This window comes from Ranitomeya imitator, chromosome 4 (genome assembly GCF_032444005.1).
Source record: "Ranitomeya imitator isolate aRanImi1 chromosome 4, aRanImi1.pri, whole genome shotgun sequence".
Classification (NCBI taxonomy): domain Eukaryota; kingdom Metazoa; phylum Chordata; class Amphibia; order Anura; family Dendrobatidae; genus Ranitomeya; species Ranitomeya imitator.
The window spans coordinates 707978255-708004707 of record NC_091285.1 but is presented as its reverse complement, the minus strand read 5'-3'; the positions used below and the strand labels follow the sequence as shown (position 1 = coordinate 708004707).

At 44.3% G+C, this 26453-nt stretch overlaps 1 protein-coding gene across 1 annotated transcript; it reads right to left on the bottom strand.

Moving 5' to 3' along the window:
* Positions 1-11137: 11137 nt before the first annotated feature.
* On the bottom strand, positions 11138-14255 carry LOC138674850 (olfactory receptor 2D2-like). Its single transcript, XM_069762667.1, has 2 exons — positions 14232-14255; positions 11138-12088 (listed from the first exon to the last, which is right to left on the bottom strand). The coding sequence occupies exons 1-2, from the start codon at positions 14253-14255 to the stop codon at positions 11138-11140; spliced, it is 975 nt and encodes a 324-aa protein (XP_069618768.1).
* Between the last annotated feature and the right edge of the window lie 12198 nt (positions 14256-26453).

Genomic DNA, 26453 nt, shown 5'->3' with positions numbered 1-26453 from the left:
AATCAGAAGGTTACACCTGACCAGAGGAAAAACGAGGATGAAACCCCGAATTACAAAAGAAAGGAGAAACCAAGGTAGCAGAACTAGCCCGATTATTAAGCGCAAACTCGGCCAGCGGCAAAAAGGTAACCCAGTCATCCTGATCAGCAGAAACAAAACACCTTAAATAAGTTTCCAAGGTCTGATTAGTTCGTTCAGTCTGGCCATTCGTCTGAGGATGGAATGCAGACGAAAAGGACAAATCAATGCCCATCTTAGCACAGAAAGTCCGCCAAAATCTAGACACAAACTGGGATCCCCTGTCAGAAACGATGTTCTCAGGAATCCCATGCAAACGAACCACATTCTGAAAAAACAGAGGGACCAACTCAGAGGAGGAAGGCAACTTAGGCAAGGGTACCAGATGAACCATTTTAGAAAAGCGATCACACACAACCCAGATGACGGACATTTTTTGAGAGACAGGGAGATCCGAAATAAAGTCCATGGAAATGTGCGTCCAAGGCCTCTTCGGGATAGGCAAAGGTGACAACAATCCACTGGCCCGAGAACAGCAAGGCTTAGCCCGAGCACAAACCTCACAAGACTGCACAAAAGAACGCACATCCCTCGACAAGGAAGGCCACCAAAAAGACCTGGCCACCAAGTCTCTAGTACCAAATATTCCAGGATGACCTGCCAACGCAGAAGAATGGACCTCGGAGATGACTCTACTGGTCCAATTATCCGGAACAAACAGTCTCTCAGGCGGACAACGATCAGGTTTAGCCACCTGAAACTCCTGCAAAGCACGTCGCAAGTCTGGGGAGACAGCAGACAAAATCACCCCATCCCTAAGGATACCAGAGGGCTCAGAATTTCCAAGGGAGTCAGGCACAAAACTCCTAGAAAGAGCATCCGCCTTCACATTCTTTGAACCTGGCAGGTATGAAACCACAAAATTGAAACGAGAGAAAAACAGTGACCAACGAGCCTGTCTAGGATTCAGACGCCTGGCAGACTCAAGGTAAATCAAATTTTTGTGATCAGTCAAGACCACCACACGATGTCTAGCACCCTCTAGCCAATGACGCCACTCCTCAAATGCCCACTTCATGGCCAAAAGTTCCCGATTACCAACATCATAATTCCGCTCAGCCGGCGAAAACTTTCTAGAAAAAAAACGCGCATGGCTTCATCACTGAGCCATCGGAGCTTCTCTGTGACAAAACCGCCCCCGCTCCAATCTCGGAAGCATCAACCTCAACCTGAAAAGGGAGCGAAACATCTGGCTGACGCAACACAGGAGCAGAAGAAAACCGGCGCTTAAGTTCCTGAAAGGCCTCCACAGCCGCAGGAGACCAATCAGCAACATCAGCACCCTTCTTAGTCAAATCCGTCAAAGGCTTAACAACACTAGAAAAATTAGTTATAAAACGACGATAGAAATTAGCAAAGCCCAATAACTTCTGTAGACTCTTAAGAGATGTAGGCTGCGTCCAGTCACAAATAGCCTGAATCTTGACGGGATCCATCTCAATAGTAGAAGGGGAAAAAATATACCCCAAGAAAGAAATCTTCTGGACTCCAAAGAGACACTTTGAGCCTTTTACAAACAAGGAATTGGCCCGCAGGACCTGAAACACCTTCCTGACCTGCTGAACATGAGACTCCCAGTCATCAGAAAAAACCAAAATATCATCCAAATACACAATCATAAATTTATCCAGATATTCACGGAAAATATCGTGCATAAAGGACTGGAAGACTGAAGGAGCATTAGAAAGTCCAAAAGGCATTACCAAATACTCAAAATGGCCCTCAGGCGTATTAAATGCGGTTTTCCACTCATCACCTTGCTTTATTCGTATAAGATTATACGCACCCCGAAGATCAATCTTAGTGAACCATTTAGCCCCCTTAATGCGAGCAAACAAATCAGTCAACAATGGCAAAGGATACTGATATTTTACGGTAATCTTATTCAAAAGACGATAATCTATACAAGGCCTCAAGGAACCATCTTTCTTGGCCACGAAAAAAAAACCTGCTCCCAAAGGGGACAAAGATGGACGGATATGTCCCTTTTCCAAGGACTCCTTAACATAATCCCGCATAGCAGTATGCTCTGGCACTGACAGATTGAACAAACGACCTTTAGGAAATTTACTGCCCGGAATTAAATTTATAGCACAATCGCAATCCCTGTGAGGAGGAAGCGAACTGAGCTTAGGCTCCTCAAAAACATCCCGATAGTCAGACAAAAACACAGGAATCTCAGAAGGAGTAGATGAAGCGATAGAAATCGGAGGTGCATCATCATGAACCCCCTGACAACCCCAGCTTAACACAGACACTGATTTCCAGTCAAGGACTGGATTATGAGTTTGTAACCATGGCAGACCAAGTACTAGAACATCATGCAAATTATACAGTACCAGGAAGCGAATCACCTCCTGATGAACGGGAGTCATACGCATGGTCACTTGTGTCCAGTACTGAGGTTTATTCATAGCCAAAGGTGTAGAGTCAATTCCCTTCAAAGGAATAGGGACTTCCAGAGGCTCCAGACTAAACCCACAGCGATTGGCAAATGACCAATCCATAAGACTCAGGGCAGCACCTGAATCCACATAGGCATCGACGGAAATGGATGATAATGAACAAATCAGAGTCACAGACAGAATGAACTTAGACTGTAAAGTACTAATGGCAACAGACTTATCAACCTTTTTTGTGCGTTTAGAGCATGCTGATATAACATGAGCTGAATCACCACAATAAAAGCACAACCCTTTTTTCCGCCTATACTTTTGCCGTTCACTTCTGGACTGAATTCTATCACATTGCATTATCTCAGGTGACGGTTCAGACGACACCGCCAAATGATGCACAGGTTTGCGCTCCCGTAAACGCCGATCAATCTGAACAGCCATAGTCATAGACTCATTCAGACCAGCAGGCGCAGGGAACCCCACCATAACATCTTTAATGGCCTCAGAAAGGCCATCTCTAAACTTTGCAGCCAGAGCGCACTCATTCCACTGAGTAAGTACCGACCACTTCCGAAATTTTTGACAATAAATTTCTGCTTTATCTTGCCCCTGAGAGAGGGCCAACAAAGCTTTTTCAGCCTGAATCTCTTGGTTAGGTTCCTCATAGAGCAAACCCAATGCCAGAAAAAACGCATCTGCATTAAGCAACGCAGGGTCCCCTGGTGCCAATGCAAATGCCCAATCCTGAGGGTCACCCCGCAGGAAAGATATAATTATCTTGACTTGCTGAGCAGGGTCTCCAGAGGAGCGAGATTTCAAAGAAAGAAACAACTTGTAATTGTTCCTAAAATTCAGAAAACGAGATCTATCTCCAGAAAAAAACTCTGGGACAGGAATTCTAGGTTCAGACATAGGAGCATCTACAACAAAATCCTGTATATTTTGAACCTTAGTGGCAAGATTATTCAGGCTGGAAGCCAAACTCTGGACGTCCATGATAAACAGCTGAGATCAGAGCCATTCAAAGATTAAGAGGAGGAGGAAGTAGCCAGGCTGCAATAAGGCTAGGCAGCAAACTCTGAGGGGGAAAAAAAAAAAAAAAAACTTCCTCAGACTACTTATCCTCCTACTTCAGCCAATACAATTAACACTTTGTGGGCCGGTTATACTGTCATGATCCCAAAGGCAGGAGATCACAAAAAGGACAAGCACAGATACAAACAAGCTCTAGGGCGATGGAACCTGAGCTGACCGCGACCCTGAACCTAACACACAAATAAAAGTAGCCGGGGAACGTGCCTACGATGATCCTAGACGTCTCGCTCCAGCCGAAGATCTAACTTCCCCTATCAGAAGAAACACAGACCTCTCTTGCCTCCAGAGAAATAACCCACAGCAAATAGCAGCCCCCCACATATAATGACGGTGAAATGAGAGGAAAGCACATACGTAGTATGAAAACAGTTTCAGCAAAATGAGGCCCGCTAAAGCTAGATAGCAGAGGATACAAAAGTGAACTGCGCGGTCAGCGAAAAACCCTTCAAAAAACCATCCTGAAATTACTTGAACTCATGTGCCAACTCATGGTACATGAAAAGCAATTTCAGCCCACAAGAGCAACCAGCAGCAGAGAATCACATATCTGCAGGCTGGACTAAAAACCAAATTAAGCAAAACACAAAACAGGAAAATCCAAACTTAGCTTGTCCAGAAGGTTCTAGGAGCAGGGAGCAGAGGTAACAAGACACACTGGATACATTGATAACCGGCGAGGAAATGCCAGCAAAGCCAGGTTAAATAGGAAACTCCCATATGCTGATGGAACAAGTGGAACCCAGAAACCCAGGAAAGACAAGTCACCCAGTACCATCAGTAACCACCAGAGGGAGCCCAAAAACAGAACTCACAACAAGAGAGGACCCCACTGACCATAAGAGCTTACACTCTACAGGAGAGAGAGGACCCCACTGACCATAAGAGCTTACACTCTACAGGAGAGAGAGAGGACCCCACTGACCATTAGAGCTTACACACTACAAGAGAGAGGACCCCACTGACCATAAGAGCTTACACTCTACAGGAGAGAGAGGACCCCACTGACCATAAGAGCTTACACTCTACAGGAGAGAGAGGACCCCACTGACCATAAGAGCTTACACTCTACAGGAGAGAGAGGACCCCGCTGACCATAAGAGCTTACACTCTACAGGAGAGAGAGGGCCCCACTGACCATAAGAGCTTACACTCTACAGGAGAGAGAGGACCCCACTGACCATAGGAGCTTACACTCTACAGGAGAGAGAGGAGCTCACTGATCATAAGAGGTTACACTCTACAGGAGAGAGAGGACCCCACTGACCATAAGAGCTTACACTCTACAGGAGAGAGAGGACCCCACTGACCATAAGAGCTTACACTCTACAGGAGAGAGAGGAGCTCACTGATCATAAGAGGTTACACTCTACAGGAGAGAGAGGACCCCACTGACCATAAGAGCTTACACTCTAAAGGAGAGAGAGGACCCCACTGACCATAAGAGCTTACACTCTACAAGAAAGAGAGGACCCCACTGACCATAAGAGCTTACACTCTACAGGAGAGAGAGAGGACCTCACTGACCATAAGAGCTTACACTCTAAAGGAGAGAGAGGACCCCACTGACCATAAGAGCTTACACTCTAAAGGAGAGAGAGGACCCCACTGACCATAAGAGCTTACACTCTACAGGAGAGAGAGGACCCCACTGACCATAAGAGCTTACACTTTACAGGAGAGAGAGGAACCCAGTGACCATAAGAGCTTACACTCTAAAGGAGAGAGAGGACCCCACTGACCATAAGAGCTTACACTCTACAGGAGAGAGAGGACCCCACTGACCATAAGAGCTTACACTCTACAGGAGAGAGAGGACCCCACTGACCATAAGAGCTTACACTCTACAGGAGAGAGAGAGGACCTCACTGACCATACGAGCTTACACTCTACAGGAGAGAGAGAGGACCCCACTGACCATAAGAGCTTACACTCTACAGGGAAAAGAGAGAGGACCCCGCTGACCATAAGAGCTTACACTCTACAGGAGAGAGAGGACCCCACTGACCATAAGAGCTTACACTCTACAGGAGAGAGAGGAGCTCACTGATCATAAGAGGTTACACTCTACAGGAGAGAGAGGACCCCACTGACCATAAGAGCTTACACTCTACAGGAGAGAGAGGACCCCACTGACCATAAGAGCTTACACTCTACAGGAGAGAGAGGACCCCACTGACCATAAGAGCTTACACTCTAAAGGAGAGAGAGGACCCCACTGACCATAAGAGCTTACACTCTACAGGAGAGAGAGGACCCCACTGACCATAAGAGCTTACACTCTACAGGAGAGAGAGGACCCCACTGACCATAAGAGCTTACACTCTAAAGGAGAGAGAGGACCCCACTGACCGTAAGAGCTTACACTCTAAAGGAGAGAGAGGACCCCACTGACCATAAGAGCTTACACTCTACAGGAGAGAGAGGACCCCACTGACCATAAGAGCTTACACTCTACAGGAGAGAGAGGACCCCACTGAACATAAGAGCTTACACTCTACAGGAGAGAGAGGACCCCACTGACCATAAGAGCTTACACTCTACAGGAGAGAGAGGACCCCACTGACCATAAGAGCTTACACTCTACAGGAGAGAGAGGACCCCACTGACCATAAGAGCTTACACTCTACAGGAGAGAAAGGACCCCACTGACCATAAGAGCTTACACTCTACAGGAGAGAGAGGACCCCACTGACCATAAGAGCTTACACTCTACAGGAGAGAGAGGACCCCACTGACCATAAGAGCTTACACTCTACAGGAGAGAGAGAGGACCTCACTGACCATAAGAGCTTACACTCTACAGGAGAGAGAGGACCCCACTGACCATAACAGTTTACACTCTACAGGAGAGAGAGGACCCCACTGACCATAAGAGCTTACACTCTACAGAAGAGAGAGGATCCCACTGACCATAAGATCTTACACTCTACAGGAGAGAGAGGACCCCACTGAACATAAGAGCTTACACTCTACAGGAGAGAGAGGACCCCACTGACCATAAGAGCTTACACTCTACAGGAGAGAGAGGACCCCACTGACCATAAGAGCTTACACTCTACAGGAGAGAGAGGACCCCACTGACCATAAGAGCTTACACTCTACAGGAGAGAGAGGACCCCACTGACCATAAGAGCTTACACTCTACAGGAGAGAGAGAGGACCTCACTGACCATAAGATCTTACACTCTACAGGAGAGAGAGGACCCCACTGACCATAACAGTTTACACTCTACAGGAGAGAGAGGACCCCACTGACCATAAGAGCTTACACTCTACAGAAGAGAGAGGATCCCACTGACCATAAGATCTTACACTCTACAGGAGAGAGAGGACCCCACTGAACATAAGAGCTTACACTCTACAGGAGAGAGAGGACCCCACTGACCATAAGAGCTTACACTCTACAGGAGAGAGAGGACCCCACTGACCATAAGAGCTTACACTCTACAGGAGAGAGAGGACCCCACTGACCATAAGAGCTTACACTCTACAGGAGAGAAAGGACCCCACTGACCATAAGAGCTTACACTCTACAGGAGAGAGAGGACCCCACTGACCATAAGAGCTTACACTCTACAGGAGAGAGAGGACCCCACTGACCATAAGAGCTTACACTCTACAGGAGAGAGAGAGGACCCCACTGACCATAAGAGCTTACACTCTACAGGGAAAAGAGAGAGGACCCCGCTGACCATAAGAGCTTAAACACTACTAGGAGGAGAGAAAGATAGAATCTTGTTGATCATATGAGCTTACATTGTACAAGTAAAGACCCAGTAACCATAACAGTTAAACTACAGAAGAGAGAGATTAATCCAGTGACTCTGCCATACAACCTGTGCTCCACTGGGAACTGCTGATCTGTGATGGCCTAAGTACTGACCACCACTGTACAAAGTATGTTAATTCATAAGATGTCATAGTTGCAGGGCATTAGGGGGAGGCCCCTGCAGAAACGTAAAAAGACATTAGTGCACTCTCTGATGCTTCAAACTTTGGCCAAGTTTTTATTTTGCGAAGCTCAAATTGAATCTCAAAGTGTTCGAAACGTGCATGATACCACAAATTTCATGAAATTTGTCTCAAACTTGATCTTCCATGGATTGATCCGCTCAACTCAAATCGAAATGTATAGTATGCAGCACATGAATATAACAAAATCTTTTTTTTATTCAAAAGTTGTTCATCTTGCACCAGATTGCTTAGGAAATGCTGAATTAAGAGCAACGTAAAAGAGGACACGACTGTATTATAAACACATCCAGCTTTTCTAAGCTCTCATTCATCTGTATGCAGTAAAAAAAAAAATTAGAAGAAATTAATTGCAAAATGTTTCAAAACTTTTTACCATTCCCTCAATATTTACAAGTTCCATGCAACATGTGAAAAAAATCTATAGATAATATGGAAACATGTGTCACATGAACACATAGAAAAAAGATCCTTTAAAGGTTCATAGCTAGTGATGAGCGAGTGTACTCGTTACTTGAGATTTCCCGAGCACACTCAGGTGTCCTCCGAGTATTTTTTAGTGCTCGGAGATTTTGTTTTCTTTGCCGCAGCTGGATGATTTACAGCTATTAGTCTGCTTGATTGCATATGTGGATTCCCTAGCAACCCGGCAACGCCCACATGTACTTAGCCTGGCTAATAGCTGTAAATCATTCAGCTGCGGCGATGAAAACTAAATCTCCAAGCACTAAAAAATACTTTGAGGCCACCTGAGCGTGCTCGAGAAATCTCGAGTAACGAGTATACAGTGGGGCAAAAAAGTATTTAGTCAGTCAGCAATAGTGCAAGTTCCACCACTTAAAAAAATGAGAGGCGTCTGTAATTTACATCATAGGTAGACCTCAACTATGGGAGACAAACTGAGAAAAAAAAATCCAGAAAATCACATTGTCTGTTTTTTTAGCAATTTATTTGCATATTATGGTGGAAAATAAGTATTTGGTCAGAAACAAACAATCAAGATTTCTGGCTCTCACAGACCTGTAACTTCTTCTTTAAAAGTCTCCTCTTTCCTCCACTCATTACCTGTAGTAATGGCACCTGTTTAAACTTGTTATCAGTATAAAAAGACACCTGTGCACACCCTCAAACAGTCTGACTCCCAACTCCACTATGGTGAAGACCAAAGAGCTGTCAAAGGACACCAGAAACAAAATTGTAGCCCTGCACCAGGCTGGGAAGACTGAATCTGCAATAGCCAACCAGCTTGGAGTGAAGAAATCAACAGTGGGAGCAATAATTAGAAAATGGAAGACATACAAGACCACTGATAATCTCCCTCGATCTGGGGCTCCACGCAAAATCCCACCCCGTGGGGTCAGAATGATCACAAGAACGGTGAGCAAAAATCCCAGAACCACGCAGGGGGACCTAGTGAATGAACTGCAGAGAGCTGGGACCAATGTAACAAGGCCTACCATAAGTAACACACTAGGCCACCATGGACTCAGATCCTGCAGTGCCAGACGTGTCCCACTGCTTAAGCCAGTACATGTCCGGGCCCGTCTGAAGTTTGCTAGAGAGCATTTGGATGATCCAGAGGAGTTTTGGGAGAATGTTCTATGGTCTGATGAAGCCAAACTGGAACTGTTTGGTAGAAACACAACTTGTCGTGTTTGGAGGAAAAAGAATACTGAGTTGCATCCATCAAACACCATACCTACTGTAAAGCATGGTGGTGGAAACATCATGCTTTGGGGCTGTTTCTCTGCAAAGGGGCCAGGACGACTGATCCGGGTACATGAAAGAATGAATGGGGCCATGTATCGTGAGATTTTGAGTGCAAACCTCCTTCCATCAGCAAGGGCATTGAAGATGAAACGTGGCTGGGTCTTTCAACATGACAATGATCCAAAGCACACCGCCAGGGCAACGAAGGAGTGGCTTCGTAAGAAGCATTTCAAGGTCCTGGAGTGGCCTAGCCAGTCTCCAGATCTCAACCCTATAGAAAACCTTTGGAGGGAGTTGAAAGTCCGTGTTGCCAAGCGAAAAGCCAAAAACATCACTGCTCTAGAGGAGATCTGCATGGAGGAATGGGCCAACATACCAACAACAGTGTGTGGCAACCTTGTGAAGACTTACAGAAAACGTTTGACCTCTGTCATTGCCAACAAAGGATATATTACAAAGTATTGAGAAGAAATTTTGTTTCTGACCAAATACTTATTTTCCACCATAATATGCAAATAAAATGTTAAAAAAACAGACAATGTGATTTTCTGGATTTTTTTTTCTCAGTTTGTCTCCCATAGTTGAGGTCTACCTATGATGTAAATTACAGACGCCTCTCATCTTTTTAAGTGGTGGAACTTGCACTATTGCTGACTGACTAAATACTTTTTTGCCCCACTGTATATCACTATTCATAGCATATAAATAAGGAGCAGAGTTGAGCAAAATTATTTGCAGCACGTTGGTCTTGTAGCCACATCAGTAGACTTTGCCAGCCAAACTAGAGCATTGTGTTATGAACTGGTGGTTTAGGAGCAACATGGGACGAGCTCTGAAGGAGGTGGTACCTGTACTGACCGCAGTCCCTAAGCTCAACACAGCACTAGAAGTAGCCGTGGGATGCTCCTGTCACTCCCTAGGCACCTCGTCACAGCCTGAGAACTAACTACCCCTAAAGATAGAAACAGGAAAACTATCTTGCCTCAGAGAAAATCCCCAAAGGATAGATAGCCCCCCACAAGTAATGACTGTGAGTGGAGAGGAAAAAGACATACGTAGAATGAAACCAGGATGTAGCACAGGAGGCCAGTCTAGCTAGATAGATAGGACAGGATGGAATACTGTGCGGTCAGTATTAAAAACTACAAAAATCCACACAGAGTTTACAAAAATCTCCACACCTGACTAAAGGTGTGGAGGGTAAATCTGCTTCCCAGAGCTTCCAGCTTAACCGAATTAATCCATACTGACAAGCTGGACAAAACATAGAATGCACAGAACGAATAAGTCCACAACATGTGGACAGAAAAGAGCAAAGAAAGGACTTATCTTTGCTGAACTGGTCAGGATATCAGGGAAATCCAAGAGAGATGTGAATCCAACCAGGAACCATTGACAAGTGGCACTGGCTGAAGGAAAGAGCCAGGCATAAATAGCCAAGCAGAAAGACAATCAGTGGAAGCAGCTGCAGACTGCTAAATCCAAGGAGCAGCTATTCCACTTAAAACCACCGGAGGGAGCCCAAGAGCAGAACTCACAAAAGTGCCACTTACAACCACCGGAGGGAGCCCAAGAGCGGAATTCACAACACGTGAGCCTCCTACTTAGGTTGGCATTTGCCGTGCCTCTTCTGATTAGCAATGTCATTAATATGTGGTCAAATTCACACATCAAATAATGAAATCAAACTTATCAAAAAAAGAACCAGAGATGCCGCTGATAAAAAAAAGTTTCACGGTGCTCAGTTCTGGACATGGACAACGGATGTGACCACTGGACCAGGACCCTGAAAATCTAATTACTCAACTCAAATGATGAATATTACAAGCAAATACAATCCATTTGCACTCAGAGTCTAATAAAATACTTTTTACCATATAATTTTATCAATGGTTTATTTTATTGCTGTTATACATGACACATTTATTGATTATTTCCTTTAGAGATTTCTTGATGTCCTTATTCCTCAGACTGTATATAATGGGGTTGACCAATGGAGTGAATACAGTATATAGCAGGGATAGGATCTTACTGATGTTCACAGTCTGCTCTCCTTTCGGGAAAAGGTAAACGCTCAATAAGGTACTGAAGAATATGGAGACCACAATGAGGTGGGCGCTACAGGTGGAGAAGGCTTTCTGTCTACTGACATTGGACTGAAATCTCAAGATGGTGACAATTATTTTAGCATAAGATACAATAATAACCGCGAGAGGCATGAACAACACGATGAAACACATTACAAAGATCTCTAACTCAAGAGCGTAAGTACTTGAGCAGGAATTTTCAAATAAAGGAACGTAATCGCAGAAAAAGTGGTCAATGATATTTGGTCCACAGAAACTCAACATCGATATTGTTACAGAATACATCAACGCGACAGAACAACCCATCGCCCAGCAAATGGTGGACAATATAACACAGCGATCCCTTGTCATGATAGAGGTGTAACGAAGGGGATTACAAATGGCCACGTATCTGTCGTAGGACATCACAGCGAGAAGAAGACAGTCAAATACTTCTGAGACACTGAAAAAATATAACTGAGTCATGCAACGTGTAAAAGAAATTGGCTGTCCATTTTTCAGTAGGATTTGGAGCATATTGGGGACAATATCGATGGATAGCAAAAGGTCGCTGATGGAAAGGTGTGAGATGAAGAAGTACATTGGAGTGTGGAGGATCTTGCTGGTGGACACCAGGGTGATGATCAGGAGATTCCCACATAATGTCCCACAGAAAGCCACCAGGAGTAGACAGAAGAGGAAGATAGTTGAATGGTGGTTGCTTTGAAATCCTAAAAGGAAAAAATGTGTTTCTGTGGTCAAATTGTTCACCTGAATAGATAGCAAAAGAAGAAAGTAAATAAGTAAAAACATTAATTCAAACAAATGTATATGTATAATATAATACAGTGCAAGACCAGGAATACCCCTAATGCCATTTTTAAGAGGTTATCTGGTCCAAATTAATAAGTCTGCAGTGACTCTGTGTGACTGCAGACTTATGAATCCCCCCAGCGCATGCACTGTCCACTGCCGGGATTCGTTGGTTTCCGAACCGGGACCGGAGGGTATGTATAAGTTATAAAATCTCCCGGCCAGTGGATGAAGCCTAGCTCTCCTGAGACTTGTATGGAGCAAGACTACACCCACTGACCGGGGGTTTGTAAAACTCATGCATACCCTCCAGTCCCGGGTTAGAAACCGGCGACTCCCTGCAGCACACAACACATGCGCTGGTGCGGGATTCATACGTCTGCAGTCACACAGAGTCACTGCAGACTTATTGATTTGTCCTGGACAACCCCTTTATCTCAGTCTCAAGGACTTAAGGTACCTTCACACTGAGTAACTTAACAACGATATCGCTAGCGATCCGTGATGTTGCAGCGTCCTGGATAGCGATATCGTTGTGCTTGACACGCAGCAGCGATCTGGATCCTGCTGTGCCATCGTTGGTTGGAGCTAGAAGGCCAGAACTTTATTTCGTCGCTGGATCTCCCGCAGACATCGCTGAATCGGCGTGTGTGACGCCGATTCAGCGATGTCTTCACTGGTAACCAGGGTAAACATTGGGTTACTAAGCGCAGGGCCGCGCTTAGTAACCCGATGTTTACCCTGGTTACCATTGTAAATGTAAAAAACAAACAAACACTACATACTTACATTCCGTGTCTGTTCCCTCGCCGTCAGCTTCCCACACTGACTGTGAGCGCCGGCCGGCCGTAAAGCACAGCGGTGACGTCACCGCTCTGCTTTACGGCCGGCCGGCGCTGAAACAGTGCAGGGAAGCTGAGGCCGGGGGACTGACACTGGAATGCGCTTAGTAACCCAATGTTTACCCTGGTTACCAGGGGACTTTGGCATCGTTGGTCGCTAGAGAGCTGTCTGTGTGACAGCTCTCCAGCGACCATACAGCGACGAAACAGCGACGCTGCAGCGATCGGCATCGTTGCCTTTATTGCTGCAGCGTCGCTTAATGTGACGGTACCTTTACAGTACAGTTATCTGTGATTGTAGCATTTCAAAACCCATTGCACCAAATGAGGAGAGAGTTTTCTTGGTTTCTTCTCTTTGCTAAAAAAAAGAGTGGGAGTTCAGGCCTGATTTGGATTTTTGTTTTATATGTACGAGTTCTATATTTTTCACAGATGGAAAATGTACCCATTATACTCTATGGAGCTATCCACATCGCCATATTTTTTTTTTTTTATTGCAGACCTTGTATCTGCAAAATAAAATAATCATAAAGAGATTTATTGTTACATATATGGAAATCACTGATGGAACTCAGATCTAAAACACTGAGGAAAATCCGTCCATGTATAAACGTAAGAGACAACAATCACAAACATCTGAAGGAGGCCTAAATGGCAAAGATTTTTTTTTTTCGTTCTCTGGTCATGAAGATCATTCTTAGACAGCTGAGAATCTGGCCCAAGGTTACACAACACATCTGGACTCTGCAGTAATATAAAGCTCTGGTGGGTTCAGCTGTCATTAATATGTACGGCTAGGTTTATTTTAGAGCTCGTCTTTGCAGAATCTTATACTCAGAACGACAAGTATGGAAAGCGAGAACTCCAACACCAGGCCGGACCTCGGACGAGGAGAGAATTTACTCTGCCTAATACCCTAAATAGTATTCTTCTAAGTGAATAATATGCACATACAAATACAACTTTTTATATCAGGTTAAGAAAAAAAGTATAATTCTGATTTTTTTCCCCCCCCAGAAAGTTACTAAAAATAATGCCAAAAACAATAATCTCATTTTTGTAGTGCACTTTGTTAAATAATTGCCAAAAACCATTAACTAATATACAGGTGCTTCTCGCAAAATTAGAATATCATCAAAAAGTGAATTTATTTTTAGTTTAAAAAAAAAACAACAACTCCTATAATATATAGAGTCATTACATACAGAGTGATCTATTTCACGTGTTTATTTCTGTTAATGTTGATGATTATGGCTTACAGCCAATGAAAACTCCAAAGCCATAATCTCAATAAATTAGAATAATTAACACAAAACTCCTGCAAAGGCTTCCTAAGTGTTTATAAAGGTCCCTTAGTCTGTTTCATTAGGCTCCACAATCATGGGGAAGACTGCTGACCTGACAGATGTCCAGAAGGCAGTTATTAACACACTCCACAAGGAGGGGAAGCCACAAAAGATCATTGGTAAAGAAGCCGGCTGTTCACATAGTGGTGTATCCAAGAATGTTAATAGAAAGTTGAGAGGAAGGAAAAAGTGTGGTACAAAAAGGTGCACAAGCAACTGGGATACCGCAGCCTGGAAAGGATTGTTAAGAAAAGGCCATTCAGTAATGTGGTGGAGATTCACAAGGAGCGGACTGCTGCTGGAGTCATTGCTTCCAGAGCCACCACACAGACGTGTCTAGGACATGGACTACAAGTGTCACATTCCTTGTGTCAGCTCCTCATGACCAATAGAGAATGCCAGAAGCCCCTTACCTGAGCCAAGGAGAAGAAGAACTGGACTGATGCTCAGTGGTCCAAAGTGTTGTTTTCAGATGAAAGTAAATTTTACATTTTATTAGGAAATCAAGGTCCCAGAGTCTGGAGGAAGAGTGGAGAGGCCACAATCCAAGCTGCTGGAGGTCTAGTGTGAAGTCTCCACAATCAGTGATGGTTTGGGGAGCCATGTCACCTACTGGTGTAGGTCCACTTTGTTATATCAAGGCCAAAGTCAGTGCAGTCGTCTAACAGTAAATTTTAGAGCACTTCATGCTTTCCTCTGCCAACAAGCTTTTTGGAGATGGAAATGTCATTCTCCAGCAGGACTTGGCCCCTGTCCACACTGCCAAAAGTACCAATACCTGGTGTAAAAACAACAGTATCACTGGGCTTGATTGGCAGCAAACTCGTCTGACCTTAAGCCCATAGAGAATCTATAAGGTAATGTCAAAAGGAAGAAGAGAGACACCAGACCCAACAATGCAGACGAGCTGAAGGCTGCTATCAAAGCAACCTGGGCTTCCATAACCCCTCAGCAGTGCCGCAGGCTGATCTCCTCCATGCCACGCCATATTGATGTAGGAATTGTTGCAATAGGAGCCCCGACCAAGTATTGAGTGCATTTACTGAACATACGTTTCATTAGGACAACATTTCAGATTTTACAATCATTTTTCAGTCTGGTGTTATAAAGTATTCTAATGTACTGAGATAATGGCTGTTGGGTTTTCATTGGCTGTAAGCAATATTCATCAACATTAACAGAAATAAACACGTGAAATAGATTACTCTGTAATGACTCTATAGAATATAGGAGTTTAACTTTTTGTAATGAAGAACTGAAATCAATTAACTTTTTGATGATATTCTAATTTTGTGAGACTCATCTACTTGGTATCCTTGCAATCCCATAATTACAGTGAACATTTTGCTAAGGGTTATCAATAAATGGTGTAAAATAAAAGTAGATAATTTGTTTTTTTTTTTGCATTTAACCCATAATAAAAGTGAATGTAACTGCAACACTTATGTGTGTGTCGTGTAAACTGCAGCTTATCGTTCAGAAAACAAGTCCTCGCCTGCAAATGTTTTCATAAAGGCAAAATGTTATGGCTGCTCCAATATTCAATGTTGGAATGATAAACTAAAAAAAAAAAAAATCTTCTGCCTGTGCAAAGAGAGTGTGTGTAATGAAAAGTGCAAGTCTTATGTGAATGAGCGGGTTTATCTAGGCTTGTCTCTATCCTTACGTGTCTCTTTCCTTTACACTTATTAAAATCATAAGAATTAATATTCATAAATCAACGACCGCAAGCAGACAAACAATAATATTTCTACGTCATAATTGTTCATCAGCTTCTATAATGAAAATGTACTTACATCAGATTCTCCCATCTTCCTGCATAATCTATTCTCTGTTACCGATTTTGCCCAGTTCTCTCGTTGCTTGTGAATAACGATGGTCAATTAGACTTGGATGATGACGCAGCTTTTCCCGGCATAGTGGTCTTCCGTGAGATCGGACGCACAGTTACTCCCGCTGCTTATATATCCACAGTGGAGGAAACACTAGGACAAGTTTTCCATTACATCATGTGTCTCCTGTGTTCTAAATCAATAAAGAGGAAAACTTTTAATGAGTAATAACGTTCTTCAAAGATCACCAAGGTTTAAAAAGTGAAACTTTATAAAAAAGCATTCCACTTTAAAAAGTTTCTAACAATCCAGGAGACTTTCCAGAATCATCTGTAATGTGTATGAACATGAGGAATAACACAATTTCTGGTAGATGACTTGTAACTTACAGTCTTCACTAGAGTTGAGCAACTTTTACTTTTTTAGGATCGAGTCGGGTTTCGCGAAACCCGACTTTGTCAAAAGTCGGGTCGGGTGAAATCGGCCGATTATTGCGAAAAGTCGGGGATCGACCGAAACTCGAAAGTCAATGCAAGTCAATGGGGAATCAAAGTCGGCAGTGAGTGGAGGACAGAAAAACATGTACAGTGCCCAATTTTATGCCAAAAACATCAATTCTTATTTCTTAAGCTTGTCAATCTTACATAGTAACATAGTAACATAGTTAGTAAGGCCGAAAAAAGACATTTGTCCATCCAGTTCAGCCTATATTCCATCATAATAAATCCCCAGATCTACGTCCTTCTACAGAACCTAATTGTATGATACAATATTGTTCTGCTCCAGGAAGACATCCAGGCCTCTCTTGAACCCCCCGACTGAGTTCGCCATCACCACCTCCTCAGGCAAGCAATTCCAGATTCTCACTGCCCTAACAGTAAAGAATCCTCTTCTATGTTGGTGGAAAAACCTTCTCTCCTCCAGACGCAAAGAATGCCCCCTTGTGCCCGTCACCTTCCTTGGTATAAACAGATCCTCAGCGAGATATTTGTATTGTCCCCTTATATACTTATACATGGTTATTAGATCGCCCCTCAGTCGTCTTTTTTCTAGACTAAATAATCCTAATTTCGCTAATCTATCTGGGTATTGTAGTTCTCCCATCCCCTTTATTAATTTTGTTGCCCTCCTTTGTACTCTCTCTAGTTCCATTATATCCTTCCTGAGCACCGGTGCCCAAAACTGGACACAGTACTCCATGTGCGGTCTAACTAGGGATTTGTACAGAGGCAGTATAATGCTCTCATCATGTGTATCCAGACCTCTTTTAATGCACCCCATGATCCTGTTTGCCTTGGCAGCTGCTGCCTGGCACTGGCTGCTCCAGGTAAGTTTATCATTAACTAGGATCCCCAAGTCCTTCTCCCTGTCAGATTTACCCAGTGGTTTCCCATTCAGTGTGTAATGGTGATATTGATTCCTTCTTCCCATGTGTATAACCTTACATTTATCATTGTTAAACCTCATCTGCCACCTTTCAGCCCAAGTTTCCAACTTATCCAGATCCATCTGTAGCAGAATACTATCTTCTCTTGTATTAACTGCTTTACATAGTTTTGTATCATCTGCAAATATCGATATTTTACTGTGTAAACCTTCTACCAGATCATTAATGAATATGTTGAAGAGAACAGGTCCCAATACCGACCCCTGCGGTACCCCACTGGTCACAGCGACCCAGTTAGAGACTATACCATTTATAACCACCCTCTGCTTTCTATCACTAAGCCAGTTACTAACCCATTTACACACATTTTCACCCAGACCAAGCATTCTCATTTTGTGTACCAACCTATTGTGCGGCACGGTATCAAACGCTTTGGAAAAATCGAGATATACCACGTCCAATGACTCACCGTGGTCCAGCCTATAGCTTACCTCTTCATAAAAACTGATTAGATTGGTTTGACAGGAGCGATTTCTCATAAACCCATGCTGATATGGAGTTAAACAGTTATTCTCATTGAGATAATCCAGAATAACATCCCTCAGAAACCCTTCAAATATTTTACCAACAATAGAGGTTAGACTTACTGGCCTATAATTTCCAGGTTCACTTTTAGAGCCTTTTTGAATATTGGCACCACATTTGCTATGCGCCAATCCTGCGGAACAGACCCTGTCGCTATAGAGTCCCTAAAAATAAGAAATAATGGTTTATCTATTACATTACTTAGTTCTCTTAGTACTCGTGGGTGTATGCCATCCGGACCCGGAGATTTATCTATTTTAATCTTATTTAGCCGGTTTCGCACCTCTTCTTGGGTTAGATTGGTGACCCTTAATATAGGGTTTTCATTGTTTCTTGGGATTTCACCTAGCATTTCATTTTCCACCGTGAATACCGTGGAGAAGAAGGTGTTTAATATGTTAGCTTTTTCCTCGTCATCTACAACCATTCTTTCCTCGCTATTTTTTAAGGGGCCTACATTTTCAGTTTTTATTCTTTTACTATTGATATAGTTGAAGAACAGTTTGGGATTAGTTTTACTCTCCTTAGCAATGTGCTTCTCTGTTTCCTTTTTGGCAGCTTTAATTAGTTTTTTAGATAAAGTATTTTTCTCCCTATAGTTTTTTTAGAGCTTCAATGGTGCCATCCTGCTTTAGTAGTGCAAATGCTTTCTTTTTACTGTTAATTGCCTGTCTTACTTCTTTGTTTAGCCACATTGGGTTTTTCCTATTTCTAGTCCTTTTATTCCCACAAGGTATAAACCGCTTACAGTGCCTATTTAGGATGTTCTTAAACATTTCCCATTTATTATCTGTATTCTCATTTCTGAGGATATTGTCCCAGTCTACCAGATTAAGGGCATCTCTAAGCTGGTCAAACTTTGCCTTCCTAAAGTTCAGTGTTTTTGTGACTCCCTGACAAGTCCCCCTAGTGAAAGACAGGTGAAACTGTACAATATTGTGGTCGCTATTTCCTAGATGCCCGACCACCTGCAGATTTGTTATTCTGTCAGGTCTATTAGATAGTATTAGGTCTAAAAGTGCTGCTCCTCTGGTTGGATTCTGCACCAATTGTGAAAGATAATTTTTCTTGGTTATTAGCAGAAACCTGTTGCCTTTATGGGTTTCACAGGTTTCTGTTTCCCAGTTAATATCCGGGTAGTTAAAGTCCCCCATAACCAGGACCTCATTATGGGTTGCAGCTTCATCTATCTGCTTTAGAAGTAGACTTTCCATGGTTTCTGTTATATTTGGGGGTTTGTAACAGACCCCAATGAGAATTTTGTTACCATTTTTCCCTCCATGAATTTCGACCCATATGGACTCGACATCCTCATTTCCTTCGCTAATATCCTCCCTTAAAGTGGACTTTAGACAAGACTTTACATAGAGACAAACCCCTCCTCCTCTCCGATTTTTACGATCCTTTCTAAACAGACTGTAACCCTGTAAGTTAACTGCCCAGTCATAGCTTTCATCTAACCATGTCTCGGTTATTCCCACTATGTCAAAGTTACCTGTAGATATTTCTGCTTCTAGTTCTTCCATCTTGTTTGTCAGGCTTCTGGCGTTTGCGAGCATGCAGTTTAGAGGATTTTGTTTTGTTCCAATCTCCTCGCTGTGGATTGTTTTAGAAATGTTCTTACCTCCCTTCGAAACGTAATATATATAAGAATATATATATATAAGAATATATATATACTAGATTGTGACCCGATTCTAACGCATCGGGTATTCTAGAATATGCATGTCCCCGTAGTATATGGACAATGATGATTCCAGAATTCGCGGCAGACTGTGCCCGTCGCTGATTGGTCGAGGCAACCTTTATGACATCATCGTCGCCATGCTGTGCCCGTCGCTGAATCAGAAACGTGGGATGTCTACGTCCTTTATGACATCATCGTCGCTTTCCCCGTTGCTGATTGGTCGAGGCCTGGCGGCCTCGACCAATCAGAGATGCGGGATGTCTACGTCCTTTATGACATCATTGTCGCTTTGCCCGTCGCTGATTGGTCGAGGCCTGGCGGCCTCGACCAATCAGAGACGCAGGATTTCCTGGACAGACAGACAGACAGACAGACGGAAAATCCCTTGGACAATTATATATATAGATATAAGAAACGTGATGCCATGTTCGGCACAGTTTACCAACAGATGCAGGCACAGGAGGGAGAGGTGCTGCTGAGCTAGGGACAAAGTGCAAGTGCAAAGTGCAAAGCTGCATAGAGGAAGGGATTAGACACAATTAGGCCGGGGTCACACTTGCGAGTGCAATGCGAGAAACTCGCGCATCAATACCAAGCACTGCCCACGGCACTTGGGACCGGAGCGTGCGGCTACATGTATTTCTATGCAGCTGCACACTCCGGTCCCAAGTGTCGGCGGCAGTGCCGGGTATTGATGCAAGAGACTAATGCGAGTTTCTCACATTGCACTGCACTTGTAAGTGTGAACCCGGCCTTAATGTTTCAACTTCTACAACAGCCCTTCTAAATATCTAAATAGTATTCTTATTCTTTCCAGGAATATTGCATTGATTCTTTGGTACATGAAGATAAATCTAAATGTAAGAAAGTAAAGTATTTATATATTCCTTTCAATTAATGGTAAGCTAAAAATGAAAAAAATTCTTATTCTACAATTATTAAAAAATATTTGAAAAATATTGAAAAATATGTATAATAGTCTAATTTTAATGCACTACATTTTAATTCACATATACATTTGATATCTCTGTGTACAATTATAGAATGTAGTGAACAAATTATTTATGGTAATCTGTAAATGGCACAAATAAATGATGTGATTGTTTTACATCCTTCATTAAACCTATGAAAAGTTAACACAGATGTTATGGTTAAAGAAGTGTTTTGTGATAATAGACTTAAAAACCTGTAGCTAATCTCCTAAAAAACAAGAATGCATTATGTGTAGTGTTGAGCGATACCTTCCGATATTCGGAAATATCGGTATTGGATTGGTTCGGCCGATATAAAAAAAATTTCGGGTATCGCCGATACCGATACCCAATACAAATGCAAGTCAATGGGACAAAAATATTAGAATTAAAATAAACACTTTCTTTCCTTGTAGGTTAATTCTACATGAAGGAAAACAACTAAGAATAATGTAGGATGTATTGGGGGAGGTGGCGGAGACATTAAAGGCATAGAGGTTTAGCCCAATCAAATGGAATAGCAGGAATTATTTTTTTTTTAAGACGTTCGGAGTTACAAAGATATTGACTATGTTTAGATTTTTTTATTTTGTCAGATATTTATGTTTCACTACTTCCATGCTCTACACCTTCTTTTTTACTTCTCCCACACTTTCTTCTTCATCATCCTCAGCAGCAGCATCTTTTTCATCAACTTCTCCTTCACCTTATTCATCTTCTTCTTCATCTTCTTCCTATTATTCTTTTTTTACATTCTTCATATTCTTTTTATTCAACTATTATTCTTCTTCATATTCTACTTCTTCATCTTCATATTCTTCTTCTTCATCATATTCTTATTTGTGACAGGCATTCCTGTAGTTGTTATCTATAAAAGTTTGAAGATTACACCTTCCGTTCTGCCTGTCACCAAAGATTTACAACAGGATTTGTCCACGTTCAGTTTGGCCTGCAGCAGCAGATTGTTTCCAGGGGCACCACGAGGAGGAAAGGACTCACCCCCATACACTGCTTAGTCTTCTTCTGCTTATAATTTAGATAATATCTTTTGCTCTGATTTTTAGTCTTATGCTTAATGTTCTTCTGCTTTTTGTTCTGCAGCTTCTTGTTCTTCTGCTTCTTCGTCTTCAGGGTCATCTCCTGGGTCGTCGTCTCCAGGGTCGTCGTCTCCAGGGTCGTTGTCTCCAGGGTCGTCGTCTTCTTCGGGGTGGTCTTCAGGGTCATCTCCAGGGTCTTCGTCTCCGGAGTCGTCGTCTCCGGGGTCATCGTCGTCTTCTTCGGGGTGGTCTTCAGGGTCGTCGTCTTTAGGGTCTTGAACTTGGAAATGTAGCAGAAGGTACAAGAAGGCTGAGGAACTGCCAAGAACCAACTGATGGTACTGAACCCAGATGGCTACCCGAAGGTACAAGAGCCAATGGAACTACCGAGGACCAGCTGACGGTACTGGAACCCAGTTACAAAGCAGGAGGTACCTGTGTCAGAAAGCACTACCAAGGAACACCAGACGTTTGTGGAACTCGGATACCCAGAAGGAAGCACCTAAGCCAAAGGCTCTGCATGGAATCAGCTGACGGTACTGGAACCAGGATGGGGAGCAGAAGGTGCAAGAGACAAAGACACTGCCGAGAACCAGCTTACGGTACTGGAACCCGGATGGGTAGCCAAAGGTACAAGAGCCAATAGAACTACCGAGGACCAGCTGACGGTACTGAAACACGGTTACTAAGCAGGAGGTACCTGTGCCAGAAAGCACTACCAAGGACCACCAGACGTTGGTGGAACTCGGATACCCAGAAGGAGGCACCTTAGCCAAAGGCTCTGCCTGGAACCAGCTGACGGTACTGGAACCAGGATGGGGAGAAGAAGGTACAAGAGCAAAAGACACTGCCAAGAACCAGCTGACGTGAATGTAACCCAGATGGGTAGCAGAAGGTACAAGAGCCAATGGAACTACCAAGGACCAGCTGACGGTACTGAGACCCGGTTACTAAGCAGGAGGCACCCGTGCCAGAAAATACTACCAAGGACCACCAGACATTGGTGGAACTCGGATACCCAGAAGGAGGCACCTAAGCCAAAGGCTCTGCCTGGAACCAGCTGATGGTACTGGAACCAGGATGGGGAGCAGAAGGTACAAGAGCAAAAGACACTGCCGAGAACCAGCTGACAGTACCACATAGGAAGCACCTAAACTGCAGGCACCATAGAGTTGGCTATCCCAACCGCAACCCGATAGGACAACGTATTGGAGGCAAAGACACTTCTCAGCAGCAATTGGCGGTGTTGGAGCCCAGGGATTACAGGAGAAACAGAGTGTAGGCTGAGGCCTAATTGGAGCAAGTTTAAAATCTGTAGTGGTGTCAATGTGGAGGGAGCAGGAAATATTGCCGCACACACAGCTGGTGATCAGCTGATGTTACTGAACCCCAAAACACTGGAGTATGTGTTGACTGAGCAGACGACACTTCCGAGCAGCAACTGGCGGTGTTGGAGCCCAGGGATTACAGGAGAAACAGAGTGTAGGCTGAAGCCTACCTTCGAGGCAGTTTAATATCTGTTGTAGTGTGAGCGTGGACGGAGCAGGACAAATTGCCAGATACACAGCTGGGGATCAGCTGACGTTACTGAAACCCAATTACATGGCAGCAAGTGTTGACTGTGCAGACGGAACTTCCAAGCAGCAACTGGCGGTGTTGGAGCCCAGGGTCAATGCTAGAAACTGAGTAAAGAAATTGCCGCACACACAGCAGGGGAGCAGCTGGCGTTACTGAACCCCAATAACAAAGGAGCAACTGTTGACTGTGCAGACAGCACTTCCGGGCAGGAACTGGCGGTGTTGGAGCCCAGGGTCAATGCTAGAAGCATAGTGTAGGCCAAGGCCTAATTGGAGCAAGTTTAATATCTGTTGTAGTCTTAGTGTGGAGGGAGCAGGAGAAATTGCCAGATACACAGCAGGGAAGCAGCTGTTGTTACTGAACCCCAATAACAGAGGAGCAATTGTTAACTGTGCAGACAGCACTTCTGAGCTGCAACTGGCGGTGTTGGAGCCCAGGGTCAATGCTAGAAACTAAGTGGAGAAATTGCCGCACACACAGCAGGGGAGCAGCTGGTGTTACTGAACCCCAAAAACAGAGGAGCTACTGTTGACTGTGCAGACAGCACTTCCGGGCAGCAACTGGCGGTGTTGGAGCCCAGGGTCAATGCTAGATGCATATTGTAGGCCGAGGCCTAATTGGAGCAAGTTTAATATCTGTTGTAGTCTTAGTGTGGAGGGAGCTGGAGAAATTGCCGGATACACAGCAGGGAAGCAGCTGATGTTACTGAACCCCAATAACAGAGGAGCAGTTGTTGACTGTGCAGACAGCACTTCTGAGCTGCAACTGGCGGTGTTGGAACGCAGGGTCAATGCTAGAAACTGAGTGGAGAAACTGCCGCACACACAGCATGGGAGCAGCTGGCGTTACTGAACCCCAATAACAGAGGAGCAACTGCTGACTGTGCAGACAGCACATCCGGGCAGCAACTGGTGGTGTTGGAGCCCAGGGTAAATCATGGTGTAGGCCGAGGCGTAATTGGAGCAAGTTTAATATCTGAAGTAGTGTGAGTGTGGAGGTAGCAGGAGCAATTGCCGGATACACAGCAGGGGACCAGCTGGCATTACTGAACCCCAATAACAGATGAGCAATTGATGACTGTGCAGACAGCACTTCCGGGCAGCAACTGGCGGTGTTGGAGCCCAGGGTCAATGCTAGAAACTGAGTGGAGAAATTGCCGCACACACAGCAGGGGAGCAGCTGGCGTTACTGAACCCCAATAACAGAGGAACCACTGTTGACTGTGCAGACAGCACTTCTGGGCAGCAACTGGCGGTGTTGGAGCCCAGGAAATCCAGGAGAAACAGAGTGCAGGCTGAGGCCTACACTCGAGGCAATTTAATATCTGTTGTAGTGTGAGCATGGACGGAGCAGGACAAATTGCCAGATAAACAGCTGGGGATCAGCTGACGTTACTGAAACCCAATAACACGGCAGCAAGTGTTGACTGTGCAGACGGCACTTCCGAGCAGCAACTGGCGATGTTGGAGCCCAGGGTCAATCAGAGTGTAGGCCGAGGCCTAATTTTAATATCTGATGAAATATGAATGTGGAGGGAGCAGGAGACATTGCCGGACACACAGCAGGGGAGCAGCTGACGTTACTGAACCCCCCACTAACACAGGAGCTAGTGTTTTTCTCTGTGCAGACGGCACTTTCGAGCAGCAACTGGCGTTGTTGGAGCCCAGGGTCAATCAAGATGTAGGCCGAGGCCTAATTGGAGTAAGTTTAATATCTGATGTAATGTGAATGTGGAGGGAGCAGGAAACATTGCCGGACACACAGCAGGGGAGCAGCTGACGTTACTGAACCCCACTAACACAGAAGATAGTGTTTTTCTCTGTGCAGACGGCACTTCTAAGCAGCAACTGGCGGTGTCGGAGCCCAGGGTCAATCAGGGTGTAGGCCTAGACCTAATTGGAGCAAGTTTAATATCTGATGTAATGTGAATGTGGAGGGAGCAGGAGAAATTGTCGGATATACAGCTGGGTGTCAGCTGACGTTACTGAAACCCTATAACACTGGGTCATGTGTTGACTGTGCAGATGGCACTTCTGAATGTGGAGGGAGCAAGAGACATTGCCGGACACACAGCAGGGGAGCAGTTGATGTTATTGAACCCCACTAACACAGGAGCTAGTGTTTTTCTCTGTGCAGACGGCACTTCCAAGCAGCAACTGGCGGAGTTGGAACCCAGGGTCAATTAGGCCGAGGCCTAGTTGGGGCAGGTTTAATATCCGTTGTAGTGAGAGTATGGACGGTGCAGGAGAAATTGCCGGATACACAGCTGGGGATCAGCTGATGTTACTGAAACCCTATAACACTGGGTCATGTGTTGACTGTGCAGATGGTACATCTGAGCAGCAACTGGCGGTGTTGGAGCCCAGGGTCAATCAGGGTGTAGGCCGAGTCCTAATTGGAGCAAGATTAATATCTGTTGTAGTGTGAGTGTGGTCGGAGCAGGAGAAATTGCCAGATACACAGCTGGGGATCAGCTGACATTACTGAAACCCTATTACACTGGGTCATGTGTTGACTGTGCATACGGCACTTCTGAGCAGCAACTGGCAGTGTTTGACCCCAGGGATTACAGTTCAGGTGGTAGAAACATGAACACTACAGGAGACCTGGATACTGTTGCCAACCAATTATTTAATCTGGAAGAGGAGTGTTATGTTTGCTAATGACAGGTGTTATGAAGGCAATCCAGAAACACAGTGTGCATAGCGATCAGAGCGCACACAGTGATCTGACAAATACCCAAAAATACAAGAACGAGCTCTGAGACGTGGAAACTCTGTAGACTGCACACCTGATCCTATCCTAAACACAACTAAAAGCGGCTGTGGATTGCGCCTAACAACTACCTAGGCAACTCGGCACAGCCTAAGAAACTAGCTAGCCTGAAGATAGAAAAATAGGCCTGACTTGCCCCAGAGAAATTCCCCAAAGGAAAAGGCAGCCCCCCACATATAATGACTGTGAGTAAGATGAAAAGACAAAACGTAGGGATGAAATAGATTCAGCAAAGTGGGGCCCGATATTCTAGGACAGAGCGAGGACAGTAAAGCGAACTTTG

Bases quoted from the DNA above. Each gene is read 5' to 3' on its own strand.
- LOC138674850 (XM_069762667.1), bottom strand. From the start codon at position 14,255: ATGGCTTTGGAGTTTTCATTGGCT. The intron at 12,089-14,231 runs GTAAGCCATAAT...CTATCTATTCAG, and splicing joins CTTTGGAGTTTTCATTGGCT to GTGAACAATTTGACCACAGA.